We start from the raw sequence: 18,309 nt of genomic DNA, 5'->3' as shown, positions 1-18,309 counted from the left end.
TGGAGATTTACATTTTTAACAGATACAGTGTGGACTGCAAGTGCTCGATGCTGAGGTCTATGGTTTGCATACTGTTAGGACACGGTGTTAAGTGATTATATTATGAAGCAGATAAATGAGCATTTGAATGCAGCTTCCGTTATTACAATGTGGCATGCATAAATACATATATGTTCATGCACGTCATACTATATGTTAGAAGAAAGACATTAAGTATAATATGACTTTTAAGATCTAAGATTACGATTTTGTGTTTTTGCATAACGTTTGCTTGTTTGTATACGACTGTTGGACCCCAGGAAGAGTAGACAATGCTTATGCTAATTCTAATGGGGATCCTAATTAATAAATGATAAAGGATGCATGTAAGCCTGAAATGAGATTGATTTTTTTGTCTAATAGGCCCTAAACTCTATTGAGATATCTTTTATGTAAACACTGGTCTTCAGCTGCTTAATACTGAGACTACAAAGTAGTTTAGATTTCATTTTTAAGGATGCACTGGCAGCAAAGTGTCCAGATGAGCTCCTACATGTTATTTATCTCCCTGCGAAGAATATCTATCCCTGTTTTAATTGTGTTGGCTTGCCTTTTATATAAAGTCAAGCAGCATGTCCTCTTTCATGAACGATTCCTTTAACGTCCGTGTTAAGCTGCTAATTGTGACTTTTTGTAGTTGGCTAAATTTCATAGTTTGGAGGTGATTTTCTCCTGCTGAACTAAAATACATTGCACTAAAATAATGTACAGATAGAACAGAGCATTACTGAAAATGGTGGACTTTTAACTTATCAGTCAAACAAAAAGGCATAAATCAATGTGTTTGTATTATTTACCTGCAGCCTCTTCAGCTGCTTTACAGCCTCCTCTTTACCCCTGGTGGCTGTCTCCACCTGGGCCTCGGAGTCCTGCAACTCTGCCTCCAGCTGCTTCTTGGATGACACGGCCTGAGAGCGCTGACTCCTCTCCTCCTCCAGCTGGATCTCTAACTCTTTTACCTGACATAGACAGGAGGACACTTTAAAGCTATTTGGAGAATAACAGCCACAAAACCAGCTTTGTTTTCCAACTCCATCCTCTCTCTACCTGCTTGCTGAGCGCCCTCCTCTTCTCTTCTCCTTTCTCCTCACTGTTACTGATCTCCCTTTCAAACTGAGCCTTGAGTGCCTGCAGGGTGACCTCCAGCCTCAGCCTTGAGTTCTCCGCCTCCGTCAGCTCCTCCTCCAGCTCCTGTGTCTGAACCCGCAGGTTCTGAGCTTCTGATTCTAAAGTCCTCCTGGTCCGCTCGAGCTCGTGGACCTAAAACAGGAGCAGAGAGGAGGCAGTGACTCACTGAAGATGGAGAAAAAGAGATAGAAAAAGAGTCCCAGGAGGAATTTGCTTACATTTTTGCCAACGTCATCCTGCTGGTTCACAAGCTGCTCCATCTCCAAACGGAGCTGCTTGTTGGCCCTCTCGAACTCTTCCCTCAGGTCTTGAGCCTCCTACACACAGAAACACAGGAAAACATTCGTCAAAATAATCACAGACACACAAAGACTCTTATTATGCCTGCTCTCAGCAAGTTTACCTGCAGGGCTCGGCAAAGTGACAGATATCTTGTTTCCTTCTCTCGGCTGTCTGCCTCTGCTCTGTCCCTCTCCTCTGCCAGCCGAGCACTCACCGCCTTCTCCTCTGCCAGACACTGAGGGGTAGAGAAAAAGTTTAACTTGAATTACAAGACATTTCATAAGTATTTATAATAAAGAGTATTTAGAAAAACAATGTTGTAACCTGGTCAAACTTCTTCTGCCTCTTCTCCAGGGCCATGCAGTTCTGTCGCTCTCTTTGCAGGGCGAGCGTCATGTCCTCTATCTCCTCACGCAGTCGCTCCCTCTGCCTTTCTACCCTGTCCTTCTCCTCCTCCTTCTGCTTCTCCCTCTGCATGGTGCTGTCCAGCTCTCTCTGAAGCTTTCTGCGCACCTCCTCCCCTGCTTCAACTGCAGTGTTCACCTCCTCCGACTGCTTACGGAGCTCTCCAAGCTAAGAGGGTTCATAAAAAAGGTTGTCACAATACCAGATTTTTAAACTTTGAATTGATGCTAGTAAGAATCATATGACATATGAAATTGTTAACTGTTTTTATATCAGGTTCATAAAAATAAGTCTAAGACACTATTAGGTAATTCCTTATTTAGATAACCAAGAAAATGGCACGTTGTCTAAATTACACTATTATTTTACTGTCTACAGCCTGACAATTTTAACTTTATCTAATACATGACCAAAAAGAGACCACAAATTTTAAAGAAGAACAAAAGAATCTCTAAACACTTTGAATAAAACAGTCAGAGGAAAACACACACAATGTGTGTGTTCAAAAAGGGCAGATTGGAGCAGAAAGTGTATTTCGTCCTGCTGCAAGTCATTTTATACACCAGCCATTTCCACACTTCAGTATGCTGAGGCCCAGATTGAGACTTTAAAATCTTCTGTCCAGACCAAAACTAAGTACGTATGTGCTGATGAAAAACACATTTATGCCTGAACTGTACGTTACATTTTGACTATCTAGAGGCCAAAGATCCTTGCTAGAACAGTTAAGGCCTGGAATTCTTCATCTGGCTATCGAGATCGGTCGATTAAAAAATATCCCCAGAGAAAACAGACTCTGTGAGTCCTGTGATTCAGGAGAAACAGATAGTGAATCTCATTTTATTTTGCATTGTATCAAATATGATGACACAAGAGAAGTATTGCTTCATGAAATGACTTGTCAAAATCCTGAAACCCCGCAGTTGCTTGATGAGCAAAAATTGGAATGGCTGTTTGAGTTTGATGTGTTTAAACTTGCTAATTTTGTCTTAAAAGGCTGGAAAAGAAGACAAGATACTTTATCTAACTAATTAACTAATTTTTAGTCTGTCTTCATCTTCCTTTCTGTTCTATAATGATGAGAGAACCAGCATGCACTCTGATCCTGGTTTTGTCTAAAATCTTGGTGTCATGTAAGCCCATGTGGGCTGGGCATATGACTGTATGTATGACACAATAATAAAATTAAAAAACTTAAAACTTCTATTTCTTTCTTTCTGTAGCTGATCAGCTGTTCACAATGAATCCACTCTTGATCAGTTCTCAAAATAAAAATCAATGCACTTGAAAAATGGGTACATTTGACTGCTGGCAGTTTCAGGTATATAGAGAGTGTTAAAATGTGGTATCAAGAATTAACAAAGTTTAGAAAATTTTACAGCATTATTCAAATCTGTTGTAGACTTTACAATAAACAACAATCAGCAATCGCTGTGACGTATGAAGCATTAAATATGATACTTAAGTGAACCAAATGACTAATCTAACTCTGTTTTTCTATTTTGTAATGAATGTGGTGCATCATATGAAAATATTTTACACAATTATTTGAGTTTCCAGGGTATAACTGACCCAAAAAACGAGAAATTAGCCAACCCAGTCCTTTGTTTGTGGTCTCATGTCCTTGTGATTCACTATAAGTTGTTATAATAATACCTGCCCCTCAACTGGTATCTTCACCCACAGATTTCCACATAAGGCCATGGAAGCACACAGCTGTACTGATGTTGAAGAGATACTCACTAAAACATACAATTTTTAATAAAGGCTATTTAAAGCCGGTTCATACAGGGTCAAAAACCTCCTCTGGTGATGATCCATGCTATAGTTTGACTAAAGCTTGGCCCAGATGTTTAATTTACACCAAGGGGGACTAACTGAAAGTTAGAAAAGAGGTATGATATATATGATATATATATATATGATATAATATATATGTATATATATATAATATATATGATATGATATATATATATGATGTATCATACACCATAAACATATTTCTACTATTAATCATGATCTGCATTAGAATCTATTTATTACAAAGGTCAGCACTTATGTACTTATGTATAAAACGTTGTGGCTAAGATTTACCTGCTGGGTGTGAGTCTGAATCTGCCTATTCAACTCTTTAACCCTCTCCTCCTCCTCCTCCAGTCTTTCCATCAGCCCGTTCTTCTCTTCCTCCAGAGCTCGCACCCTTGAGCTGAGAGCCATCTTCTGACGGGTTTCATCCTGCAGCTGCTCCTGTGAGACAAGAAAACACAAAAGTGTCAACCAATGCTCTGTCAGAGTCTAAGCATATGTGGGTGTTTCTGAGTCAGGACTGGAGCCAGTTCATTAAGAGAACGTTTTTTTTAAGATGACTCAGCATTTTCTTAATTATAGGAGAAAGTGAGAAAATTGCCTGTCAGTGTCACATTATGTTACCTTTGCATCGTTCAGCTGGCTCTCCAGGCTGCTGACCTCTTTTTGGAGCCGAAGTGATTTGGTTTCAGAGTTTGACGCACTGCCGGAGATCGACTCAATCTCACACTGAAAAAAAAAAAAAAAAAAAAAATGTAGGAAGTTTTTACTGCAGAAGTTCAAAATGAAACAAAGTTAAATAATTTTTCTGAAAAAGCAAATGACAAAAAAAAAAACAAGATAGAGCTTTAGTTTCTGAGTGTTTGCATCAGTAAGCACCTGCAGTTTGTGCACCCGCTCCTCCCTCTCCTCCCTCTCTCTGTCAGCCTGAGCTAGTCGGGCATTGAGCTCCTGTAGCTGACCCTCCGCCCTTTTTCTTCCTCTCTCACTCTCGGTACGATTTCCTTGGAGGCTCTTAAGCTCAGAGGTCAAATTTTGTCTCTCCTCCTCCAGCATGGCTTTGGCCTTCTCTAGAGACTGACGTGCCTGAAAGAGAATATGGATGAGCGGCTGTGCATGTATACATGGTAGATTTGGTTTTTTAATGTAGCAGCCCCTCTTACCCTCTTGCTGTTGTCCAGCTGTTCCTGAAGGCCATCTATGGCAGCACTGTGTTTGACTCTCAGTTCTGATAACTGGCTCTCATGACGGCGAGTTTCCTCTTCAACACATCGCTGGAGGTCGTGTAACTCTGCCTCACGTCGAGACCTGTGTAGAGGGACTATGAGCTCAAAGGGTTGCTAAGAATATTATACCATCATTTTCTCAAACTTAAATTTTAAGTTTATTTGCCTGAGCTCCTGCTGGGCAGCTGTGGTGTCCAGAGTGTCCTCCAGCTCAGTCCTCAAAGCCTCCAGCTCCTCCCCAAGGTCCCGCCTCTGTTTCTCTGCTCTTTCCCTCATCCCACGTTCATTATCCACCTCCTCCTTCAGCTCTGACACCTGGGACATGGCCTCTCTCAGAGATCTCTGAGCTTCTGTACGACGTGCTCCCTCTTCCTCCAATCTGGCAGAAACAGAAGGAATAAAAGGAGTGTAGTGTGAAAAATCACTGTCATACCTAAAAATCTGTTTCTTTGTCTGCATTATTTTGTCTTGTCCCACCGGCCCTGCAGGGTGGTGATTTCCTTCTCTTTCTGAGACAGACTGCCCCTCAGCTCAGACATCAGCATGCCCAGATCTGACAGCTGCTCCTGGGCCTCCACAGACTCATTCTCCATCCTCCTCTTCCACTTCTCCTGCTCCAGGCGTCCCTGCTCCTCACGCTTCAGGCGCTCTGCACACAACAGAAGCAGAATCCAATTACAGATAAAAGCAATTTTACAGCAAAAAGCTTATATCTAAACTTGCTACAAAAAAAATATACACATTGGCATAAACTCAGAAGTTCAGTAATAACAGTTTCAATGCATACATTTCCAAATCAAAAGGAATGATCACAACATAAACATTTATAGATTTTCAGAGAAAAAATATTAGGATTTACCCTCAAGGTCAGCAATGACAGCTTCCTGTTTGTTCTTTAGTTTGTTAAGACTTTTGGTTTTCTCTTCTTCCTCAGTGAGCTGATCAGTCACTTCACTCAAACGCTCCTCAAGGTGTTTCTTCTCCTGTTCAGGGAAAAATAACAAAAAAGCATTAAGACAACTACAAAACATACATACCAAACATGTTTATACATACTAAAGGGTTTACACTGGACTCATTTACAGGTCCCAGTTCCAAAAAAACCCTAAGTCATAATTACAAGATAAAAAGTCATATCTCATAATTATGACTTTGTATCTCTTATTACGACTTAGGATTATTTTTCAAGGATTGCCTTACTTCCACATTTTTTCTTTTCTATTTGGTCAAAATGGGCTTCCATAGCATTAACTGTGATAATTGTATTTCATGCTTTTTCAAAAGTCCACAATAAAGAAGATATTTTCAAATGTCACACCAACCTTGCCTAGTCGGTCTCTCTGCTCCACTGTGTTCATCAGATCTGTTTCTAAACTCTTCACTTTGGTTTCCAAAGTCACCTTCTCCAGCAGGAGGCGCTGTCGTGCACTTTCTTCCTCCTCTAACTGCTCTTCTAGGTCCTAACAAGGTTAGAAGAATTGAAAATAAACTGTGAGGTAAAAGACAGGCTTGATTTAACCTTAAATAAGTGTTCCTTCTATTTTGTGACTCAGCAATTCTGGAAGGGAAAAAAAATGATGAGTCATTGTTATTTTGTTCACACATTTCTATAGAGGTCACTGTTTCCTCTTCACCTGTATATTCTGCTGCATCTTCTTCTTCTCATTGGTCAGCTGCACCCCTCTCTCCTCCTCCTCCTCCAGCCGACTCTCCAGCTCGCCCAGCACCTCCTCCAGCTCCTGTTTTCGAGTTGCCAACCTGGCTCTCATCTCCTCTGCCTCCGCAAACAGCTCTGCCTCTGCCTGCAGCTGGTCGGCCAGCACCGCCTTCTCCTCCATCAGCTAAAAGATGATAAAAAAAGAGAGAAGAAGGAGAAGTGAAGATCTGATTCACATAAGAATGAAAATTAGGGATGGATAGTGGAATTTTTTCTACCTGAGCATGCTTCTGGTTCAGCTCTGTGTAGTCCTGCTCCACTCGGGTGAGATTGTCTTTGGCCTTTTGGAGCTGGGATTCTCTAGCCTGGATCTCCTCATCTTGCCGGGTCACCTGCAGCAGGGGCTTCACCTGAAAGAAACAAGAGAATGAGTCACTGCGCTTTAATCTGTTTTATGTTTCAGGTCCACGGCAGGTCCTGTCAACAGACCTAATTTTACACAATTTATATGAAAACATAAATCAGCTGTCTCAGATTCAGTTTTGTTGATTGGGACGCAATCTTAATTGTGCCAACCCTTATATGTTTAGGTAGTATTAGCACTTCAAAAAACAGTCTGTCAGAAGGTACCTGCATGTATCCATATCATATTTTCTGTCTGTGTTGTGAAGTTGTCACAGTACCTTTGTAAACAGACGCCACCACTGCCAGTTCCTGAGTTTGAGGTAAGCAGCACAGTTCCTCTGCATCACCCTCAGAGCGCTGAGCTGCTGCTGTTTCTTCAAGAAGGCTCTGAAATAAAAACAACAGAGAAATCAACTAGAATACATATGTGCGTTTAGAAAATCTCATTGAAAGTGGTTCATCATCCTTTCAGACAGAGAAAATAACAGATGCAAAGGCATTTGTGCTACTTTACTTTACTCTTAACATATGAAAGCAAAGCATTTGTCCTAGTTGCCATTAAATAACTTTATCTGTAAAGACACTTTAAATTTAGTCTGCTTATACTACACATAGCATTTTTTTATTCACACCAATCAATATTCATTTTAAGAGCCTGATGCCTTGATTTTATTGTAGCTCTCTTATGTCTCTTGTTCTGTTTTCATTATTTACATCTTGTGTTTTTACTTGTTTCCTAAATGTGCTAAATGTGTCCCCTTGTCTATATGCCATACCTTGTCTTTTAAATGGTGCATATTTGCATATCCAACACACTTACTTCTAACTACAACAGAAAACATTATCTGTTTGCATTTTAGAAGATTAGTAAATTATGACATACATACACAACATGTCATCAACAAAACACTCAGAAAATGTATCTAAACTTTTAAAACTGATTTCTTGTTAAATGTTGAATGTGCATTGTCTAGATCAGTTGTGCTCAAACAGTGTGGCATTGGATGACTAGATGATCTGTGGAAATTTGTACAGCCATACATTTTCAGTAAAACTATACACAAAAATCGAGCATATAGCGTTAGTTCAGGCAGGCCTCAGAGTGAAGTGCTGCCATGATTAAGATCGGCTGATCTCACCTACACCCTCACCAGCTGATATCCAGCTGTTTCGCTCTAAACACGCTATTGGCTAATCACTATCTTGCTGCCATATTTAAACTGCTCTTGCCAAGCTACACTCTGCTGCTCTCTCTGCACACTGCTCTTGCAACCCTCCTCCAACCCAGCTCCTCCCTCATCCTGCTTCTGACTTAATCAGTGTCATTTGGCTGTCATTGATGCCCGCTCTGCTCTGGGTATTTTGCTGCTTCTCTTTCTGCCTTCTTTATTGGCATAGGAAGAGTGTGCTGCTCCTGCTTGATCTGAGGTGTGCCTTGGACAAAAAGGGTTGAAAACCACTGATTTAGATGACTTTGAATTATGATAATTTATGGAATGTGATGCATAAATAACTCCAAATACATAAATTATTTACGCTGTTTAAAGCCTTCGATAAGCTGTGCCAAATACCTGTCAATGTTTTAGCAGCTGCTGAGTCACTAAGAGGCTTATTTAGTTAAATAATTGACGCTCCTTTAAGAGCAAATACAAAACTGCCTCCTTCAACTATCACTAAATGCTTTTGCTTAAGCTTCATAAAACAATTATAGATTGACAAGCTCAAGTTAAGTCCTGTCAATTTTTCAATTTACATTTAAGAAATATTTTGAATAACAATACACTGCTGTGAAAACATAAATAGAAAAAAGCGTAGTTACACAGATTGTTAAGCTTATCATACTTTTTAAAACCAGGTGCTTTAAACAATACATTATCATTGTATTTTTTATTAATATCTATGTAAACATATTTCCACCTGCTTTGAGGTCTATTTTATTGTATATAAGCCTTGCAAGGATTTTAGTGGTTTGATTGTCAAATAAAAAGTAATTTTTCATTGTTTTAATAGTGCTTTTTTTCCTATTATAACCACAGCTATAATCTGCATAAACTGCTCTTCACAATACCATTTATGATTAGAATTGAGTCCACCACTTCATCACATGATCTTAATTGCCTCCATATGCATGATTGATCCACAGAAAGTCCCCTAAATCCTGTTCTTGATTCTTATTTTATCCGACCATTAATACTGTATCAGATAGCTATCAAAATAGTGCCAATATAAAGAAAAAACTTAATTCTACTACCATTTTACATTCAAAATGATCAAATAGCCATCATATTTTAGATTTTTGTTGAGTGATAGCAGTATAAGTACCTAAATTTTAAAGGAAAAACTGATATACTGTTGTATTTTCAACCTACAGCGAGAGGAAGTACACAGCAAATGAGAGCAATTGCTGGTGGCAAAAACAAAAGCAGCAATATGGAGAGAAAATTTTCCTTTCTGATCATCTCAGGAAGTCAGAAACACACCAAAACCTCTGTAGATATGAAGGCAGGTTCAGGTTTGTGTTATTATCGATAATTCGGCGGAAATATTTGATCTTAGGTAGGCGCTACACATTTTTTGTAGGGAAAATCTTTTACCCTTTGTTACTATAAACAGAAGGCCAAATTTGTTCAGTAAACCTTTCTTATATGCAGTTTGGAAATGAAAAGGTCACCAGTTTTGTTGCTGTGGTATCTTGCAGGACTCAATATCGTTTGATTTCAACTAGTACGGTATCAAAACTCAAAATTCTGGTCCTGTGTTAACTCTAGTTTAGACTAAACATAACCTTATTATGCCTTTTTGGTTTAAAGTTTATTCTGACTTCAAACTCTTACTTGCGTGCGAGGTAACCTCTGGCTGCACTCTGGAAGCGTATGATGGTGTCCGTGATCTTCAGGTCTCTTTCTTCCTCCAGGTGAGCCAAGACTCCAGCTCTAAAGAAGACTTTACTCTGACCCACCCTGAACAGGTTGTGATCCAGCTCCAAAGCTTTAATCTGAACCCAGAAGCAACATCCAGTTAGAGGAGGTCTGCAGACTTCTGTTATTTTAACATGCTATTTCTTAAAGATACATACCATGAGTTCTGATGCCTGTTTGCCATCCATAAAGGTGCGAGGTATGGCATTGGGAGTCAGGATCTCATATCTGGAAGAGACATAAGGTTAGGATGTGTAAAGGTCTCTTTAGCTGGTGCCAGAGACTGAGCTTTGATGTAGTTTATAGTGTATGTTCATGAGGGAGAGAGGGATGAGGAGAACAGGTGGCTTTGAAAGGGGGTTGTACACACACAAAATACACACACAAAAAACACACCTCTGCCTGAACTCCTGGAATGGGATGCGGTTAGGGAAACCTTGTCTGCAGATACGAATCCCCTCCAGGACTCCGTTACACCTCAGCTGATCCAAAACCAGGTGAGGAGCCAGCTTACCCGCCTTAGAGAGAGAAAAAAGAAGATGATGGGATGAGAAAGTAAAGAATAAGAGGTTCCATCCTCATTTTCTGTCAAAAATTAAATGAGTTGGTCCCCTCTAGCCCACCCTCTTCTCGTGGTTGGGGATGATGCAGCGCAGGAAGTTTGGGTTTGTGTTCCTCAGCGTGGCCATCAGCTTAGTCAGAGACTCTTTATAAAGCTGACCGACAGTCCTGAACATCCCTTTCTTTGTTTTCAGACCCGCAGCTCCGAAAGTGACAGGCCCGCTGCTCTCTCCTGATGACACCTGGTCCAGACCTATGATCCTGTCCACTGCAGGGACAAACACAAGAGGTGTCAGTTTCAACAGTTTCAACGTTCAACGCTGAGTTTGACTCGATTTGGACTGGTTATATTTCTGTGCCACACTAATGCCACTGTGTTAGGATTTCTTGCCCTGCCTTTACATCTGCAATCAAGCTTTGGAGCAATGATATCAGATGAAAAACAATGGATTTAAGCTCACTAGAGACGCAATCATATGGTTTCAGAGCAAATCTAAAAAGTATATTTGCCTTCTCAAATCAGCCTTGATGACACACTCGGCCTTAGTACAGTGCAGGTGCATAACAGGTTTTCTGGCTTAACCTTGAACAAGTCTAGACAAGGAATGACAGCTAGATTGTCTGTCTGAAGAAAACATGTGACTAAGATTATTTATTTAGTTCTTTCACTGTTACATTGAATAATGTGCTTGTCTTGCCTCCTCTTTCTTTTTGTTTTTTAAAAAGAAAGAGGAGACGTGTGTGTTGGAGAGAATTCTTGCTAGGTGGTGCCCTGTGTATGCAGATGGCCCAGGTTTAGGTACAGCTTGTGGTGCCTTTCTGTCTCTCCCCAATCTCTCAATCCTGTTTCTTTTGGGATTTCTTAAAAATCACAAAATATATCTTTGAAAATAATAATAATAATAATCAGTAATTATAACAGAATTTCTCTTCCTTGTTATTGATCTATTATATTTAACATATTACATTACTCAGTTTAGTATAGCTGTACTTCATGCATGCAGGCTGACTAGTTTTTGATGCCCCTTTAGAGTTTGCAGCTGAGTCATGTTGAGTCTTAATCTTTCATGGAAAATTTAAATCTTAAAAGGCAGTAGGTAGCTAGTTTTAAGTGGTACAGCTATGTATATAAGATTTAGGCATGTAGAGCCCTAAGGATTCATCACGTGGCTCAATGTGCCACAATCTGGGGTTGGAGAGTGTGGGGAGGGCGGTCAGAGTCAAGCTCGACATATGTTGACACGTGTGGCACTCAGCCAAGGTCAAACATAACGGCATCTCTTTTGTGAGGGCCTTTTCATCCCTGGAAATACACCCAGAGACCGCCGGTGGTTTTGGGCCCTTAGGACTACCATGAGAAGCTCACAGCAATTCTACTACCTGCTCAGGCAGGACCCTAGGCCATGCTAACTCGCCACATCCACCCTTACTCCGCCCTAAAAGTGTGGACTTTGGTATTTTTCAACAGATAATTTTCCCATTCCCCTGGTTATATGCAAGGACTTCCGGAGCATGACGTGGGTTGTGTCAATCCCCCTTCCTGCCCGATTGTTCCCTCAGTTGGCTTACTTGCCACTTCTTGCCTTATATCAGCCCCAACTTTTTTGCCCAAACATGCCTAAAGGTTCTGCACAATACTTCACAGTGGCTACTCGATTCTGATTGGCTAGAACAGCGTATTATTTTGTATGGAAAGATAGGAATACAAATAAAATATAAACATTAAGATTACGTTAACACAAATGTTAATTATTTTTCCCATTTCTTCTGCTTTATACCAAGTTTATTACTATAAGTGATATAGTTTTAGGGCTTGTACATATCTTATCCAAAATTTATTTAATTTTGATATTTAATGTTTAATTCTTGTACATTGAGAGCAAAGCTAACCAATTATATTCCTTGTTTGTGTAAGCATACACAAAAAGCTGATTCTGATTTGTAGAATTCCTTTTAATTCAAAATGAATCCCATATTAATATATTCTGTTATCTAGCACATCACTATTGCTACACAGTTGTGTTCCAATAACTTGTCCTGATATCAAAAAATGATCCTACTGTTGAGAAACTCAGCTTACTAATGTAAAATGCCATGTGAACACACATTCAAGGATGAGTTTTATCCGTCTCTTTGAAGTAAGTGATAATATTAAAAAAAGGTACATTTTTGTTAATTTTTGTTCAGTTTGTGAGGAATTTTTGTTTTATTTTGGATAACTTGGAAGTTCGCCTTTTGGAATATGCAATAAAGAAATTTCTCATCCTTAAGTTGCCATGATATATTTTTTATTCTACATTTGTGTTCATTGTTAAAACTAAACCTCCAAGACAAACCGTAGCGTAAATAAAATTCCTTCCCAATAACCCCGGTTCTGAGTCTGATTTAAGCTGTTTTATGTTGCATCTCTTGGCCTCATTCAGGATCACACTTCTGCCTGCATGTTTGGACTCCTTATTGTGCAGCACATCTCTCATGTGATCCTGAATGTGGTCTGTGGAACTAATCTAGAGCATGCTGTTGAATTTCTACAAAAACTACGCTGAAATTCTTCTTAAAAGGTGAAAAAGTCACATCACAAAGCACAGCACTGTCACTACAAGCAGAAAAAACACTGTAAAACAGCAAAGAGAGAGCGACTGAGCAACTAATGACACTACATCACACACATGAACTAAAAAAAACTAACAAAAACTAATCAGACAGAAAACAAAGTAAAACAAGCAGAGGCGATACAAAGGTTGTGAGTGCATCATGCAGGAGAGGAGAGAAACCTACTGTCGGAGCCATTGGCCTGTATTGTGGCATAGGAGTCAAAGAAGTACACACGAGGAAGAGTTTGAATATCTGATGCAGGAAGGAAGAAGGGAGGTAGAGGGGTGAGAGGAAAGAGAGGAAAATGAGCACCAAATAAGTGGAGAGGAAGAAGAGAAGAGGAGAGAACAAGGTGAAAGAAAACAGAGAGGTGACAGAGTAGCAGTGTTAAAGAGGAAGAAGGAGAGAGAGATAATGTTAGGCATTTTGCTGTACAATGCTTCATAATTTACATGTCACAGGAAAAAAATGTTGCTATCAACAGCACATTTTTGTCATTTTCCCCATTTTTCATAATGTACATGTATTATCTCCATGAGTTAAATGTGTATTGTACAGCAGGCTCACCCTCTTTCCAAAGCTCTGACACAAAATGATCAGACGACTGGTGCAGAAGCGAGGCCACGTTGTCATTAAGAGGATCCATGTTCTTCACCAGCCAATCAGCGGCCTTGTAGTCCACCTTTAGAGGCATTAAAGAGGGATGAGAGGGGAATTTGGGGGTTTGATACCTTTAATTAGGAAACATGGAAAAGGATAAAGAGGAAACGATGGGATACCTTTCCAGCATAGTGAATGATGGAGAAGTCAGCTTCATGACGCGGCTGCTTTGATCGGAAGAATTTTGGATGGCTGCCTTGCTCAGCGGAGAGTTTCTCTACAAATGAGCGGTCTGTTGCCCGAGGGAACCAGCACTCTTCATCCAGCAGGGCCAGAACACCAGGCGGGTGAGTCTAACAGGGACGAGTAAAACAGATTTTACTTTGAGGGGAAACATGACTTCATCATTCAGGAGGAATCAAAGCAGATGGTGTTTGCATGTGTAGGTCTTGACTTATTCTCTTTTCAGTCCTCAATTTACACACTGATTGTAAATATGTATGAAAACCAAATTTCTGTCTCTTTATATTGTACAAAGAGAAAGTCAAGGTACCCCAGGGATGCATGGGCTAACATATCGCACTGGTGATATGCCATACTAAGCTCTGGTTTTAGGTTTCTCTCCTGTTGAGTTGTGTTAAGCTGCCATTAAGAACACCATGAATCCTGATGTGGCTGTTCACAATAAAAGCACTTAACAGAAGAACTGCTGACTTTTATTGTAAATAACTTGTCAAAAATCGTATGTTTTCATTGATTTAACCTAGCTTTAGGTGAGAAGCCAGCAAGTGTATGAAGCTTCTTTGTCAGTGTTTTTGATTTATTGGATGGGCCAGATTTAGCAATGTTTTGACATGATTGATATTCGTGCTGGTATATTACACCAATCTTGCTTACATTTTGAATCAATGAAAATCTCAGCTAATTTTTTTCTGAAATATCCGGTCTCCCCAAAACATATCATGATCTTAATGAAGCATGCTCACCAGCTAGGCCGTTTGACACCGAAAACTTAAAACAGTTATGCTTCACCTTCAAGCATGAGTCTGTAGTGTATGGTGTGCTTGAGGCAGAGCATTGTAGAGAAAAGATTAACCCCACTGATTCATCAAATGGTACCAAAACTAAATTAATTAATTAATCAATAAATAAAGGCTTTCAAACAGGATCCCAACCATGTGGTATACATAAAAAAATCTTTTAACTGCCTCCTTAACAGACATCACATCACTATTAAGTGTCAGAGAGAAACTGAGATTTTGTCTGTTATATATTCCTCCATTAAGCTAATTTGTTAACAACAAACTATTATGACTGACTCTGGCTTTGAAAAATATTCATGTGACATGCTCTCAGCTATTTTTGAACCATTTTGTCTTGCCTGGACTTATTGTCTTAAAGGGCCAGTAAAACACTTACCCTGTGGTACACATGAATTATAAAAAGTTATAGGACAATAAAGGTAAAAGATAGAAATTAAAACATATATATTTTTACGTGTGACACACAGTTAACAATAACAAAAAGATGTTTCTGCACAAACTGGTTCTCCATCTCTTAGTGACCAAAAAGTGAAAAAGTTACACATATTTACAAAAAAAGTCCTTGTATTTCTGTGTTGGCAATTTTTGAGCCATTATTCAAAGCAATTCCTGTCTATAGTGACACAGAGGGCCACACCACGGGCTCTCTGTCTCTCTTTCTCTCCATTATGAGCTATTCAGGCTGTTTCCACCATGATTTACAGTTTTAGCTGAGCAGTAAGACATAGCATGACGTGACGGCAGTTCAGCCTTCCATTGGTTGTCAGCCCCTAACAAAGCATTGTGGGTTACAATATGGCAGTTAGCATTCAATGCTAGCTGTAGAAACAATCAAAAATTGATTAAATAAAGATGCTGAATATCAGATTTACTGGTGTGGATTTAATCTTTAAAGACCCAGAACAGTCAAACAAGTTCAAGGCTTACTAGAAAAGCTTCCATAAGGGATTCAAAGGCATGAATAGAGTCACTGGAAAAAGTAAATGGCTACAATTTATGGTTCAAAATTTGTTTGAGTTTTAATAACCTGTGTCTCTTTCATAACATATACCAGGGGTGTCCAAACTTTTTCCACTAAGGGCCACATACAGTAATATATTAGGATGGTGGGGCCACTTTCATGCTCCTCACCTTGAACAAAATATGTTCAACACTTGAACAAAACCAATCTAATGTAGGTTAAGATATGTAAAGTTACTAAGTAGGTCTTAAGCTAGTTCGCTACTGACAAGGCAAACAGACAAAAAAATCTGAAGGATTTTGGGGAGGCCAATCAGATTTCAGAGGGCCCTGTTGGGCTCCAGCTACCACTGGCTCTGCCCCTGAAATGTTACTGGTTCTGCTTTTTGTTGCTGTAATCCATAGGGGAGTTATAAATAAAGATATTGCTATTATTTTGGTTGCAAATGTATCCACTATTTACAGTGTTGTCGAAATTAAGTCAGAAAAAAATGAGTACATAAATTTTTGTCAAAATGTTTGTTTACTGAATTAACATTGTAGCATGGCCTTGTGCTGAAACTACAAAGTTTAATACGGTCACACATAATGTTAATATTCAAATGTAGGCCATATTTAATTTTGTATCAAGAATTTGCTGAGGGCCAATCAAAAATGAACATTTGGCCCCGCCGAGCCGTAGTTTGGACAGGCCTGACCTATACTGATGCTAGTCAACAGAGGGAGCAACTGAGCAGCTGTTACTCTGCTAATCTTATTCTATTAAAAAAAACAAACAAACAAACAAAAAACTATAATAACAGACTACAGCTCCGACTCAAAGACACCACCACCCAGAGAAAGACTCTAATATACAGTTTGTTTAGCTACAAGTAATAGGTGGTATCTCTAAGTTATATTGCTTAATTCTAATTCTTTAGAAAAACAAATAGTGTACTTTATGCATCCCAGCACCTATGGTTTTAACAGTTGGCAGGAAATATTTCCAAAAAAGCAATGTGAGCACATACTGGTCTCTCAATGAGGTCGATGCAGGGCTGTAAGTCGAGGCCAAAGTCGATGAAGTTCCACTCGATGCCCTCGCGCTGGTATTCTTCCTGTTCCAGGATGAACATGGTGTGGTTGAAGAGCTGCTGCAGCTTTTCATTGGTGTAGTTGATACACAGTTGCTCAAAAGAGTTTAGCTGAAGGGATTGAGGAAGAAAAATCAGTAAATTATTCATTCATGTAATGAAACCTATGGAGAAAAACGCACATGCTTGGTTGTTGCTCTAGAATATTTTTAATATGCGTTTGCCCTCATTTTCATACTACTGAACCATAATCTGATGAACAAACCTGGAAGATTTCAAATCCAGCGATATCAAGGATTCCTATGAACGAGGCTCCCTGTCTCTGTCTGCGGTCCAAAGCTCTGTTGATCCTGTGCACCAGCCATCTGAACAGACGCTCATATGTAGCCTTAGCTAAAGCCTCCACAGCAAAGTCAGCCTGTTGAAGAACCACAGCGTCAGACAATCTTCACAGGGCACATCTGTTTTTGCATTAAGTTTACACACAAAGTTACCTGCTCTTTGGTCTGGGCCTTCTGCACGTACTCTCGACCCACTTTGATCCTGGGAGTGAGGATGGCTCGGGTGAACTCCAGCACATTGATGCCCAGCAGATGGCACAGTTTCTGAGCAGCTGTGTTATCAGGCATGGAGGCCTGGTCCTGATTCTTCTCCTTCATGAAGGAAATGTTCCCAAACTGGAGCACAGCAGAGATCACCTTCAGCATGGCTGAGGAGAGAGAAGAGGGGAGATTATCAAGGGTCAACATTTAAAAAGAAAATTTCTCTCTGTCCTGTATCCTTTAAACCCCTCTCTCTTACACAGTGACTCCTCAGGAGTGAAGCCCATGATGGCCATGGAGTCCATAGTCTGTGTGAAGTTCTCTGAATCGCTCTGACCAGGAACAGGGATGGAGCCTCCACTGAGAAAGCGATACTCATCAGCAGTTCCTAAGAGCAGGTCAGCTACAGATGGGAATGATAAAATGAAACCATGAGAGTGATTAGACATATGTAACTACAGAGCATTAACAGGGTTCTTACATACTTTTAAGAATTACATTTTAGACTTTTTTGAGGGCTAGACGGGAAATAATTAAAACCACCTTTTGCTTGGCAAACTGTCAAAAATTTAAGGCAGATCAAATGTCTTGATACACCAGATCAGGGTTGAATTGTCAGCCTAAATTTCAAAGGTGCAATTAAAGACTTTTTAAGACTTTTCAAGGATCCGTAGGAGCCCCGATTAAAGCTTTTGACATGTGTGTTTCACCAAAATTCCTTACATAAAGTTCTGTTGATAGATCTATCTTATTCATCAACTTGGTTGATTTTTACTCACTTCTTGTTTCTTGTGAAGCTCCACACAACAGCTGGTAAAAGATGTGGAAAGTCCTCTCATCTTTGGCCTGCCGCGTGGCCCGGGACTTTTCAAGGAGGTCTGGATTTATATGGTCATGGATATTAACAGCAAAAACTAGTTAAACTACACCTTTGGTCTGATCTTCTTTTGATTCTTTCCCAGCTGCTATAAGTATTTTTAGTTTTGTGTGAAGACTTCTAAAGATTCAAATCATTTTGCCACTTTTACACATTTCAAAAATATCCTTCAAATATCCTTCTTAGGTCACA

General features: G+C 39.7%; 1 protein-coding gene across 5 annotated transcripts in view; it reads right to left on the bottom strand.

The window, feature by feature from the left end:
- myh14 (myosin, heavy chain 14, non-muscle) overlaps positions 1-18,309 on the bottom strand; it is a 53,649-nt gene that overhangs the window by 11,967 nt on the left and 23,373 nt on the right. For 4 of the 5 annotated variants that reach the window (XM_041792820.1, XM_041792821.1, XM_041792822.1 and 1 more), the window contains exons 10-37: positions 18,020-18,118; positions 17,500-17,643; positions 17,193-17,407; positions 16,964-17,116; positions 16,636-16,809; positions 13,802-13,975; positions 13,590-13,704; positions 13,206-13,274; positions 10,490-10,695; positions 10,263-10,384; positions 10,025-10,094; positions 9,783-9,943; positions 7,227-7,335; positions 6,822-6,953; positions 6,521-6,727; positions 6,209-6,346; positions 5,746-5,869; positions 5,364-5,535; positions 5,053-5,265; positions 4,824-4,968; positions 4,540-4,746; positions 4,285-4,389; positions 3,949-4,101; positions 1,774-2,022; positions 1,571-1,684; positions 1,386-1,484; positions 1,087-1,299; positions 837-998 (exon numbers count right to left, since the gene is read on the bottom strand). In XM_041792820.1, the coding sequence (XP_041648754.1) occupies positions 837-998; positions 1,087-1,299; positions 1,386-1,484; positions 1,571-1,684; positions 1,774-2,022; positions 3,949-4,101; positions 4,285-4,389; positions 4,540-4,746; positions 4,824-4,968; positions 5,053-5,265; positions 5,364-5,535; positions 5,746-5,869; positions 6,209-6,346; positions 6,521-6,727; positions 6,822-6,953; positions 7,227-7,335; positions 9,783-9,943; positions 10,025-10,094; positions 10,263-10,384; positions 10,490-10,695; positions 13,206-13,274; positions 13,590-13,704; positions 13,802-13,975; positions 16,636-16,809; positions 16,964-17,116; positions 17,193-17,407; positions 17,500-17,643; positions 18,020-18,118 (4,244 nt within the window). The remainder of the gene's footprint in view (positions 1-836; positions 999-1,086; positions 1,300-1,385; positions 1,485-1,570; positions 1,685-1,773; positions 2,023-3,948; positions 4,102-4,284; positions 4,390-4,539; positions 4,747-4,823; positions 4,969-5,052; positions 5,266-5,363; positions 5,536-5,745; positions 5,870-6,208; positions 6,347-6,520; positions 6,728-6,821; positions 6,954-7,226; positions 7,336-9,782; positions 9,944-10,024; positions 10,095-10,262; positions 10,385-10,489; positions 10,696-13,205; positions 13,275-13,589; positions 13,705-13,801; positions 13,976-16,635; positions 16,810-16,963; positions 17,117-17,192; positions 17,408-17,499; positions 17,644-18,019; positions 18,119-18,309) is intronic. The other variant, XM_041792823.1, reaches the window with a different exon arrangement.

The sequence above is a fragment of the Cheilinus undulatus genome, linkage group 8 (genome assembly GCF_018320785.1).
Source record: "Cheilinus undulatus linkage group 8, ASM1832078v1, whole genome shotgun sequence".
Lineage (NCBI taxonomy): Eukaryota > Metazoa > Chordata > Actinopteri > Labriformes > Labridae > Cheilinus > Cheilinus undulatus.
Note: the sequence above shows the minus strand (reverse complement) of the source record. Positions and strands in the feature narration are given on the sequence as shown.